Here is a 13,027-nt window from a genome sequence, read left to right on the forward strand (position 1 = left end):
AGCAGGGGGAGGAGAATAGCAACACTGTCGCTGTCTCCCACCAGGGGTAGCTAGAGGGAGGGCTGCAGAGACAGCACCTGTAATGTAGATGAGGAAGAGCCTAATGTCTCCGTCTCCTCCTCAGAGGAAGAACCAGAGCAGAAGTAGCAGGGGCCGAGCGCTATGACAAGCCCTAAAACCATGATCCCACTAAGAGATGTCCAGGGCAGGGACACTGGAGGGGCCCAAAAATCCCCTGATGTCTAGGGCAGGGGACAGTACAACTGGCCCACAGGGCAGGCAGTCCTCCCTGAGAGGCTCCACATCTTCAGACTCCAGACACCGCAAGCAGCCCAAAGCCAAGAGGAGGAACATGATCATCAGGAAGAAGAAGGCAGCTAGGACCCTGAGTGCCATCCTTCTGGCCTTCATCCTGACCTGGACACCCTGAGAAGCCGTGGCAGCTGGGCTACTGGCTCTGCTACATCAACAGCACCGTCAACCCAGTCTGCTACGCCCTATGCAACGAGCACTTCAGTCACCTTCAAGACACTGCTGCTGTGCTGCCCTGGACAGAGGACCTGGGGAAGGGCTTATCACAGCAATCACGCCTCCTTCAGGACACACAAGACCAGCAGCACTGTCTGAACTTTCTCTAGGCTAGATCTGCCCTAGTAAAAGACACCATGCATGCAAGCAAGGCAATGCTTCTGTAGAATTGCTTTTTTTACTGTTAAATAAAAACCAAAATAAACCGTTGTGCTAAATGTGATGTGCATTGACATCCAGAACAGGCAATGGCAGAACACCTACATAGGGTACTGCCTAAAAGTACAGTGTCTTTCTTAAGAACATTAAATTGCCTACATCTATGGTAATCATGCAGTCTGGTTTTGCCAATGACTGTCTTCAATCCCTCCTACCCTCTATGGATAAGTTGGTCCATCCACAGCCTGAGGAAATGGCTTGTCTTTATGACATGTGTATTGAAACAGTAGGGTTATGAATTGGTCCATGTGCCTTAATATTCAATCTGATCACCAAGACCAGGCCTTGTACTTTGCAATATAAAGTACACAATTTAGTTACAATGTTTTGGTTTCATGGACACAAAGATTCCATCACTGATACAATAGTGCTTCAAAGATCCTGAATGCCAATTGCTGTAATAGAAAAAAAGAGGACATGGCACCAAATACAGTCAGTGCCAAATATTTTATTTTCCTGAAAAAAAGACAAAACCTTGTAACCTAAAGGAAACATTCAATCACAATCCAAATAATGTCCCAAAACTGTTTTTACATCAACTGAGTAAATATCATTGATTAATTGTTTTATTTTTTTAATTTTCCAAATGGCAACTGCCTCCAAACAAACATCTAAACAAATGAAATGAGAAATACTTGTTTAATGCTTTAGTATTTGTTAGTTGGCTATTGATATAACATGATAGTACAGCTAAATGATGTTACACAACTTCATTCCACCTTGATCAATCCAAATCTGAGTACACCATGAGCACATGTGTTTAGGGCACACATTATCATGCACTTGGTTGACTGTCTGTAGAGAATGCAATGCCCACTGTTTTGCCTTTTGACCATGTCTGAGAATGAATCCTGTGTTTAAAAAAAATACTTTCACTAGTTCAGGTAAAGTAATTGTAGCTAATTGTAACCATAGCCAGACCTGTGGAGAGCATTGCGCTCAGCTTTGGGGGAAAAGCACAGAGAAAATCCAAGGGAAAAAAACAGGTGTTCCCTTTTCATTAGACAAAGAGAATAATTCGGACATGCAATTGATTCAGAAATGTGCCTTTAAGGTTCAACATAGAATCCCTCTGTGTTTATCTTGTAAATAATATATACACTGAGTGTACAAAACATTAAGAACACCTGTTCTTTCCATGACAGACTAACCAGGTGAATCCAGGTGAAAGCTATGATCCCTTATAAATGTCACTTGTTAAATCCACTTCAATCAGTGTAGATGAAGGGGAGGAGAACGGTTAAAGAAGGATTTTTAAGCCTTGAGAAAATTGAGACATGAATGGTGTATGTGTGCCATTCAGAGGGTAAATGGGTAAGACAAAAGATTGAAGTGCCTTTGAACAGGGTATGGTAGGTAGTAGGTGCCAGGCGCACCGGTTTGAGTGTGTCAAGAACTACAGCGCTGCTGGGTTTTTCACGCTCAACAGTTTCCGGTGTGTGTCAAGAATGGTCCACCAACCAAAGGACATCCAGCCAACTTGACAATTGTGGGAAGCATTGGAGTCAACATGGGCCAGCATCCCTGTGGAATGCTTTCGAAACCTTGATGAATCGAGGATGTTCTGAGGGCAAAAGGGGGGGTGCAACAATATTAGGATGGTGTTCTTAATGTTTTGTACACTCAGTGTATATACAGTGCATTCGGAAATATTCAGACCCTTTGACTTTTTCCACATTGTTACGTTACAGCCTTATTCTAAAATTGGTTAAATAGTTTTTTCCCCCCCTCATCAATCTACACACAATACCCCATAATGACAAAGCGAAATGAATGCAAATGTATCTGAATATTTTCCGAATGCGCTGTATAGACCTATATATGACAAAGTCAAAACATTTCCTCCAAGGAAAATAATACAGTATAGTAAGTGCAGGTGCACCAGTCTGCAGTTTGTGGTAACATACCACCTGAGCTGATATGGGCAGGTAAACACAAAGTCCTGTGCTCGGTAGTTGTCCGTTTTTAAATTCTCTCTCAACACATAACAACAAGGGGTCAAAAAGGGTCCAGATTAGGACTACTGCAAATCAACGTTTATTGTTCGCATACACGGATTAGCAGATGTTATATAGCGGGTGCAGCGAAATGCTTACATTACCAGCAGTAAAATGTCAAACTGCTCTCCAGGACCAGTGTTGGCTACCAATAGATTAGGTAACTATTTTTGGTAAAAGGCTGGCTGTGGACATAGGATACACTCAAATTCACTCAACCACCACGCCAACCAGCAACCACACTGACTCACTTTCCTCCACAGCAGCAAACACCCAATCTTTAATTCCTTAAAAAAAGAGTTACGCCAAGATCCTCTTTCTCTCTCCGAGATATAGAGATTGATGTAATGGTAAGGCCCTCTTAATGCCCAATGCTTCCCAACTCTCAATGTTGCCTCCATATCAGGTAGTCTGGGTACCAGTCTTTTTAGCTAGCATTCCACTCCTTGCCACTCCAGTCTTTGGCAAATGACATGAGTGGCAAGGAGTAGAATCTAATAGCTGAACAGAGATGACAACCAGGCACCACATCAGGAGCTGTGGATTATTCATTCCTTTTGACGATGGGCACTACACAAAGATCATTACAGAACCAACCTCTATCATTGCAGCTTTTAAATAATTCCCACCTTTATATTCTATACAAATATATAAATATACAAAACCTTTGAATCAATTAGCATGCCAATGCATGTTCATAATAAGAACATGTTTAAACTATTTCTCTCCTCTACATGCAAAACGGATATTTTGCAGAATAAAAGTAGGATCTGAGCAGTCGTGTGCATGAACTGTATGTGAGATTGTGTGTACTGTGTGTTTAGGTATTTTGGCTGGCAAAAACTGTTTGTGGTTTAAGCCACTCAAACAAACTGAATGTATTGTTCAGGATATTGACACGTTGAGTTTGATATATTGACAAATAGTTGAAAACAAAAGCCTATAGGTCACTTGAGCTTGGAACTGTGTAACAGCCATATACGAACCAAACCGAGGCCTGTTGTTTCAGCAAGGGGTTGGTAAGGTATGCTTCCCCGAGGCCTGTTTCTGCAGGGGGCTGGGTAAGGTATGCTTCCCCGAGGCCTGTTTCAGAAGGGGGCTGGGTAAGGTATGCTTCCCCGAGGCCTGTTTCAGAAGGGGGCTGGGTAAGGTATGCTTCCCTTTTCACAAGTCATCTGTCCCACCCACTCCGCTCTACTGACCAGTGATGGAGAACCTGTGAGAGAGTGGGGGTCCATCACGACGGAGGGGCATTAGGCGTCTGGTATATGGACGCCTTGTCTTTCAACAGGTCCAGACACAGATGGCAGCTCCAGCTCCCTGTTAGAGGACATAAGGAAACAGAGTGGTGAGTGACTCACACAGACTTGCTATAAATATCCTCTGCCTTCCATGGATCCCCATCTGGTCATTAGCCCAGTCGAAGTCACTGGGTCTGAAGGTACAGGCTATTTTAACTAATACTTTGCATTGACTAAACATTTGAAGATTTCAAGGCTAGTTAACTGCTGAAAGCGGTGATTCATCAGTAAATCACACGGCCGTGCTATCGTTGTCTGGCTACGCCGCCTGAGAGTTCTACTTGGTCATTTTGCTCTGCCAGATGTACTCTGATAAATGTGTCTCCCTACGGAGATAAAACCACAACAGTCATCACCAAACAAGTTGACTCAAATCTCCCCAATTAGACAGGCAAATGGTACCCAGTGGTACATCACGGACAGATGCACTAGATCCATTATGCTGCTCTCACCTTCTGGAGGTTCAGCCATAGCGGGGCTGAGACAGTACATGTGATAGCCTCTATCACAGTCATCACAGAAGAGAAGCTGGTCCTGGACAAAAGACAACATGCTCATTATACAACTCAGTTTTTCAGGGCACCACTTTATTTCAAATATACAGTATTTGTCCCACGGTAATAAGTATGAAGCCTGCAGGTGAACTCACGTCGTTCTCCGAGGTGCCACAGACGTTGCAGCACTTGCACTCGATGCACTGCCAACGGTAGGTCTTCACTGCAGCCATCATCACAGGGGTGAACTGCAGGCAGGACGGGTGGCCTGGGTTGGACACAGAATGGGTCTCATTGGACAAACCCTGTCTAACGCTTCCCACAGACTGCCGTCATTACTACTGGTCTTTGTAACTACGCCATCATACTACTACTGGTCTTTGTAACTACGCCATCATAATACTACTGGTCTTTGTAACTACGCCATCATAATACTACTGGTCTTTGTAACTACGCCATCATAATACTACTGGTCTTTGTAACTACGCCATCATAATACTACTGGTCTTTGTAACTACGCCATCATACTACTACTGGTCTTTGTAACTACGCCATCATAATACTACTGGTCTTTGTAACTACGCCATCATAATACTACTGGTCTTTGTAACTACGCCATCATACTACTACTGGTCTTTGTAACTACGCCATCATACTACTACTGGTCTTTGTAACTACGCCATCATAATACTACTGGTCTTTGTAACTACGCCATCATACTACTACTGGTCTTTGTAACTACGCCATCATAATACTACTGGTCTTTGTAACTACGCCATCATAATACTACTGGTCTTTGTAACTACGCCATCATAATACTACTGGTCTTTGTAACTACGCCATCATGCGACTTACTCTGAACACACTTAGTATGATCCTAAAGTAAAGTCTACCACTCACAAATGCATTACTTTGCATGCTCATACAAATATACACAAATGGTCTCAAAGGCCTAGGTGAGCCCTGTCTCTCAGGGTAAAGGCCAGGGTTGGAGGGGCTACCTGAACGTCCACAGTCTGAGCAGGACTGCAGCTCCTCTGACTGGCCCGTCTTCTGGTTGAGGGCCGAGTCTCCCAGGCAGAAGTCACAGTACTTATTGGGTATCGCCAAACCGTCTGGACCTTTCTTGGGTGCTGTGAGGGAGAAACACAGAATTAAATGATAAGTATGGGTCTGCATTCAAAGGTTATTGATTAACAAGGGTCCGGAATCGCACAATGATCCAGTGTCTATGACACAGCAGTTAACCAATGAGCTATAAAGGACCACATGGGTCACCAGTGTCTGGTCACTTACTCTTGGGCTCCTCAGGCTGGGGCGGGGTGGGGGTGTGGACCTCAGGCTCCTCCTTATCCTCTCCCTCCTCCTCAGCCAGGTGGGAGTGGGCGTAGTGGTAGCTCAGGCCCGGACGGTTCTTGTAACGCTTCCCACAGACTGCCAGAGAAATCCCCAAACACAACACGTGTTAAAACAAAACATACGTAAACCATTAAGTAGCCTTCATACTAGAACTGAGTAAATGTTTCTCCACTGAAAGATAAAAGGCCTGATGGACTCTGTTTTAATGAATGGACAAAGCATTGCTTAGATGAGTACTAATAACTTTAATGAAGTATTTTGATAACTTCCTGCGCCAGACTAGAACTCTGGTGCTTTGGAATGGTATGGTGAGTCTAGACTAGCCTAATACCCAGGGGTATAAATAGATGGATTGTCAGAGTGGCGAAAACAAAGATGTCAGTGTTTTCCCCAGCCTCAGATGGACCAGCACCAGCAGACCAAACACTTCCTCCTCCCTTCCTCTCTCTCTCCTACTCACACGCTCTCTTAATCTTTCACCCAGACAGCCATCCACTCACTCACTCACCCACCCGCTCTCATTTCTTCACACAATCCCATCATGTTTTTCATCTGATACCTAGAGGGGCAAGATTACTGACTGGGTCAGCTCCCAACTCCCATCTCCAGCCCCCATTACACCCCCCCCCCCCCCCCCCCCCCCCCAGTTCCAAACCCAGCTCTTATTTTTTTCTCTCTGCGTTGTTGGGAAGGGCTGTAAGTAAGCATTTCACTGTTAGTTTACACCTGCTGTTTACAAAGCATGTGACAAATAACAATTGATTTGAACCCCAGGCCACCTGTCCCTATGCAAGTCTGACCGCCAGTTCAAGGTCATTGTGCAGCACCCAGGTTAGGCATTCCTCAACAATCTCTCCCCCCATAGGCACTCACACCAGGACCCACACAGCCAGCCCAGACATCAAGCTGGTTCAACACAAAAGCAGAGGCACTATTTCACTCTAAAGAAACAGGTGAGGAGGACAGGACAAGACAGTACAGGGTAAATTAAGAAAAATGGAATGGAGCAAAGAAATGCAAATGAGACATTCAATTAAGAGACACAAAGACAGATTATGACATGAAAGAAAACACAGACTACAGTTCATTGGCTATAGTGTGTGCAATAAGATATAATATATGCCATTTAGCAGACGCTTTAACCAAAGCAACTTACAGTCATGCGTGCATACATTTTACATATGGGTGGTCCCGGGAATCGAACTCACTATCCTTGCATTACAAGCACCATGCTCTACCACCTGACCATGATGTGATGCAATAATATAATGGGTGAAATAAATGTTTTACATTTTAGTCATTTAACAGACAATCTTATCCAGAGCGACTTCCAGTAGTGAGTGCATACATTTTCATATCCACAACCCTGCCGTTGCAAGCGCCATGCTCCACCAACTGAGCCAAAATGTTCCTGTATCCAACTACGTTTGAGTAGCCTAAAATGTCATTTAGGATAAAATCATTAAAAAGTACACTTCTTAAACCGTGAGGTGGAAATCATGCACAGAGAATGCATCTCCACACTCCACATTCACAATCCACCCTCAAGCATATCAAGTTACTTAGATTCTGTACCTTGAAAATGAGAGCTAATTCAGTGGACGAGGGGGAGGCAGCAACATTTACTAACCTCAAAGCATTCTACATGTTAGCTAACACACAGAGAGAGAGCGAGACAAACAGGCAGTAAGCAGACTGGACTGGAGGCAGAGCAAAAAGGAATGACAGAAATGTACCTCGTCCAGAAGGTTTTGAAATATGCTTTTGTTTCAAAGTGTCTGAAAGAGAGAAAGAGAGAGAAAAAGGAGAGAGAGCATAGAGAGAGAGACTCAGAGAAGTACGCTCACAGACTGACAGAATCAGAAAGACATCAACAACGCCCCGTCTGAGTTTCAGCTGCAAGGGAAGACCATTTCAGGAGTGAAAAACAACCGACTTTGACTGCTTCCCAACACGAGAGTTCCTAGGGAGTAAAGAGAGTAAGCCGCCTTGCAAAGCCATCTGCACTCCCACTGTTCTCCTCCAAGGCCCTGCTGGGACTCACTGTCACAGGAGTAAGGCTTGTCCTTGTCCTCCAGTGCAGCCGCCGCAGCATCCAGCTTCTTCTTGGCACCGCTCACTCCACGACCCTAAGGACAAACACACCATCATACTCCTCATCGCCAATATCATAGGTACAGACATGTTGCCACACTGGACACATCCACCATTTCAGATCACATGCCCGTAACATTGAGTAAAGTGAGTTTCCAACTGTAAGTCGCTCTGGATAAGAGCATCTGCTAAATGACTAAAATGTAATGTAAAATTACCAACAATTATTGGTTTAGAATAGCTTCACTCACCTTTCCCTTTCCTTTGCCTCTTCTTTTGGGGGTGTCCTCCTCATAGTCCTCATCCTCCAAGTCATCCAGGAAGTCATCTGGCTCCAGGACTCTCTGTATAGACAGAAGAATGCATGTTGCTGTAGTAGCTAATGTCATTGGAGAAGTAATAACCAAGCTAGGTATCACACACGGTCCCTCCAACCACAGAAGGCTAAGGTACCTTTCTGACGCGTGCTGCAGGGGTAACTCCCCCACAAGTGTAGTCTGCCAGACTGGACTCCTCCTCCGGCCCTTGGAGCTCCGGAGGACCCCGTTTGTCCAGGGGTTCCCCCTTCAGCAGGGCTTCCAGACTGCTGCCATCAGATGATGACAGGGCATCCTTCTTCAACCCCAGGTCCAGTTCTACAGACAGGGAGAACCACAAACAACCTTTACAAAGGAGTGAAGAACCAACAGAAAACTCTGGCACAGAGGGGCACACAAACATGTCAACACCGCTATAGTGTTATTAAGCTGACCAGTATAATAATAATAATAATAATAATATGCCACTTAGCAGACGCTTTTATTCAAAGTGACTTACAGTCATGCGTGCATACATTTTTGTGTATGGGAGGTCCCGGGGATTGAACTCACTACCCTAGCGTTACAAGCGCCCCGCATGATACTGTAAGAATATTCTACGATAAATACACACAACGCAGAGGACTAGTGGTCAATAGAGGACTAGTGGTCAATAGAGGACTATAGGTCAAGAGGGAATTAACGATCAATGGAAATAGTTGTTTTTCAGTTCAACATCTGTTTAGAATCTTTGTAGGGGTTCCAACCGGGGGTTCATAGCTACATGTGGCAAGTTTTCATTGGTCCAAATGGTCTATACATTGAGCCTGAAACAGGATACTTGAGGGTTTGGCCAGTAGCCCAATTTTATTGCAAGGAATTATAATTGGTCAGCCACATGCTAGGCTTGAGGATATAAGCTGCATCCTGTCTCTTTGTTTAGTGGAGAAACATTGAGAACAGGGAAGAATGAACATCTCCCATCTACTTCCCAGCATAACAACTATTATTTGTTCTCTTTGAATAAATATATTTTTCTCCCCCTGATTTGCTTTGGGGTCTGTGTTATTGAAGAATAACATAAACTGCTAACAATGCGGACGTACCTGACTTTAGAGGGGGGAAGACCAGCCGGGGATCCTCTGGGGGGTGGGCCCGTCGTTTCTTCCTCCACCTGCGGGATGGGTAGGTGTACAGCTGTCCTGGGGCCACGCCTGAGAAAGGACAGATAAGGTGCACACTAACATACAACTAACGTAACTAAATCCATTCTAGACTTTTATGTGGACCTATAAAACAGGCATTATTAACTTTCACTTTATATCTACAATTCTTTGTTTAAAGTTTCAGCTTAAATAGGTGAACACAATTTCTCCCGAGTGCTTGAACTACAGTGATCTCTTTGGTTTTCATCTCCTGATCATGAGGTGATGATGAATGATACAGTGTTTCCCAACTCCGGTCCTCGAGTAACCCAAACAGTACACATCTTTGTTGTAGCCCTGGACAAACACACCTCATTCAACTTGTCAGGGGCTTGACCGGGCCACAACGAAAACGTGTACTTTTGGGGGTACTGGAGTCGGGAAACATTCATTTAGCCTACTACTCGAGGCTGTGAACACAGTAGTTGAAAAACCGTATGTGACTTCAGTTTGTGTAGATGTGTAATGTATTTACCTGGTCCCCTGTGTCTCTTCTCCATCCAAATGTAACAGTTGCTCTGCGCCACTCCAGTCTGAGAGTCCAGGAAGGGCATTCGGACACTCCTCTCGGCACATAGCCGGGCGTTGTAGTTATGGCATTGCTCCATGGCATCTCTGTAGCACTGCTCTCCCAGCCTGCACCCACACACAGAGAGGAGCAGCCAGGGACAAGTTAGCACCAGGAAACACACTGTCTGTTATAAAAAATTTACATTTTTGTGGACCACAGGAAGAGTAACTGCTGCTTCTGCAAAAGCAAATGGGGATCTAAATAAATAAACATTCATGCATCAGTTCAACAACTGACAGTACCTGGAGTGTATCCCTACCATATCGAGGATGCTATGGTATGTGATCCTACCACCTCTTTAAGACGAATCATGCTGTCTGAATTCTACCTCTCTAGTGTGCTGTAAAAGAGGCTTAAAAATGTTATCTATCACAGCCACAGCTAAAACCTTTTTGTCCTGTTTATGCTGGCAACTCAGAGAGGCAGGCAAGCAGACTACATCATTGTGTCCCTGGACTCAGTCACTGGTGAGAATATGTCAGCAGTTGCTCTTTTGTTGGCTTGGCAACAGCGGTCTGCCTGGTTGGGAGCAGCTTTTCAACACGAATCAGCTTGAGTGAAACCTATTTTTTACTTACATCAATCTATCTTCAAAGCTTCGTAGCACTAAGACAATCTTAAATCCATTTTAGGTAAAGGGATACAAAAGCTTTCGGGAAAGTGGGTATGGAAAGAGGTCTATGATAGACAACAGGGGTGTATTACACCGGTTCTGTTGCGAAAAGGTTTACCTGCAACTAAAACAAGAGTTTATATTGGACAAATTCAGATAAGTCCCTCCCCGTTTAGTTTGCTCTGTTTGCTTCTTAAACGGTAAATGGTTTCCGTGATAATACACCCCAGTTCTCGAGTTGCATGGAATTTTTTTGAAATTGGTAGAATTTCTGATTCATATTGCTCTACTCTTTTGGCAAAAGCTAGTTTTAACAATGCCTCAAGGACATTTGCATAGTGACTAATGCATTGTGGTGACATGGATTTCGTGTTGGAAAGCTAAAAATAACATGCATTACATTTCCACATGAAGGCATCCCAGGACCACGAATGCAGACAGTGTCAGTAGATATATTCAGAACACATATTGAACAACAGGATCTGGACTAATTTCTAACTTGTAGGCCTACATTGTAAAACAACAACTGTAGTTCTATGCACTGCAGCTAACTAAACTTAATAACCAAGTTGCCAGCTAACATGCTAATGATTGTAAACTAACATGTCCCCATCTCAGCTCTCTCTCTCTCTCTCTCTCACCGTGGGTGTTTTCAAACTCCCCCTGGAATTAAGATTACGGATGGAGTTGCGGATATGCAAGTCTTCGTGTACATTTGCTAACTAGTGCCCAACGCTTGGTTATATAATGATGACACTTGGTTATTTTCAAAGTGTTCATTAACTACTCTTCATACAAAAACCCTTGACATAGCTAAACTGACCTGCTGAGTACTGACACTCACACAGCTTGCAAGCTGGCTAGCCATTTCCTAACGCAGAGCTCAACTCAGTTTGAAAACTGAGTTATTTGGTTCCTTTACCGAACATCTTAGACCATTTACTATACCATTTACATGTTTCTTTACCTCCGACCTTTATTATATTTAAACGTAAAACACATTTGCGTACTTTAACTAGCTAGGGGGAAAGAACAGTAGCTACTTACAGCTTGACAACATTTTCAACAACAGCCGCCATCTTGGTTCGCTTTGCCGTGAATGGTTTGCGCCTGCGCAAGAAATCAGGAGGAAACCACTCAGGAAATATTGTTGCAGTTTGTACAGTAGAAGAACAACGTAATAGTGTTGCAACATTATGTATCAAGTTGAGGTTACAAAAAAGCTAACAATCTCTCATTGTTTAGGGCAGAGTACATTAGCCAGCTATGCGTTTTAGGCACTATGCAATTTCAGGCAATATGATTAAATCATGTCTTCATTATTTTCTTGGAAAATATCATACATGTATGACAGAATGTGATTTAGACTTCAGTGTTGCTATTAAAACTGATTAAATGTACTACTTCTAGTGATATACAAAAATGTCCAGCAGATGGAGATGTAAACACATGGAAGGAAGGAATCATTCTGGGCATGGATTTCAAGGAGCTCTTCTGACATGTAAACTGGCGAACTCACTGAATGCTATCCACTTTCAGCCTGTCAGTGGCCCCATATTACATCTTTCAGTTTCAAACCTTTTCTCTATGCATGCCAACCTCATCCCACTATATCACCCCAGCAGAGGTCCAAACTCAGTCCAGGGAGAAAGAGGCTGGCATTGGGCACTCTGCTCTGGGCAGACCTTTCCATTCCCACTATGCCCTCTTACATCCGTGTATGTCATGCTTCTAGACCTAGACACACAGCTGGTGTTCCCAGCCAATGAGGGAGACAGTGAAACACAACACACTTGTTTGATTGTGAAACTTCGAATGTCATTAGTGTTTTAGTTTAGGAGTTACATAATTTAACCAGGCCAGCGGGGACACGTTCCACTTACAGTGTGAGGTTTTGAGTATGATTAAATAGGAGAGGAATAGACTGTGTGGTCCAAGAATCAACACAAATACATTCTGGAGGTCACCTAGGAAATCTTCAGGCATGTCTTTGCTGGTGCCCCAAGTGCTACTGTAGAGTGTCTCGCTTTCGCTTTAGAGAAACAGAAGAGCTTGGGTAGAAGATCTGGATCGGTGTATATAGGGACATCCAGGTATTCCCAGAATGAAACAAAAACAGTCTGTTTGCTCCATCAAACCTAACTCCTCTCATGGTTTTAATTTTCAAAAAGATTATAACGAAAGTCAAAGAACATGTGATCCCTGCACAAGCATATCCCACTGGGCACAGATGTCAATTCAACGTCTATTTCACGTTGGTTCAACATAATTCCATTGAAATGACGTTGGAAACAACGTTGATTCAACCAGTGTTTGCCTAGTGGGATCTTTCTATCTCTGAAGGTCCTTG

At 43.8% G+C, this 13,027-nt stretch overlaps 1 protein-coding gene across 2 annotated transcripts; it reads right to left on the reverse strand.

Annotated features, from left to right (window-relative positions):
* Positions 1-1,372: 1,372 nt before the first annotated feature.
* Positions 1,373-11,768, reverse strand: LOC311100182 (zinc finger protein ubi-d4-like). 2 transcript variants are annotated; one of them, XM_084140987.1, is made up of 12 exons: positions 11,725-11,768; positions 9,969-10,129; positions 9,395-9,502; positions 8,446-8,627; positions 8,244-8,336; positions 7,943-8,027; positions 5,836-5,973; positions 5,541-5,672; positions 4,695-4,807; positions 4,498-4,579; positions 3,947-4,064; positions 1,373-3,869 (listed from the first exon to the last, which is right to left on the reverse strand). In XM_084140987.1, exons 1-11 carry the CDS (start codon positions 11,754-11,756, stop codon positions 3,982-3,984), a joined length of 1,209 nt encoding a protein of 402 aa, XP_083997113.1. In that variant the 5' UTR covers positions 11,757-11,768; the 3' UTR covers positions 1,373-3,869; positions 3,947-3,981. The 2 variants fall into 2 exon arrangements, with proteins under 2 accessions (XP_083997113.1, XP_083997112.1); XM_084140986.1 differs by having other exon boundaries at positions 1,373-4,064.
* Positions 11,769-13,027: the final 1,259 nt, after the last annotated feature.

Source organism: Coregonus lavaretus (assembly GCF_964263955.1).
Source record: "Coregonus lavaretus genome assembly, chromosome: 24".
Classification (NCBI taxonomy): Eukaryota; Metazoa; Chordata; class Actinopteri; order Salmoniformes; family Salmonidae; genus Coregonus; species Coregonus lavaretus.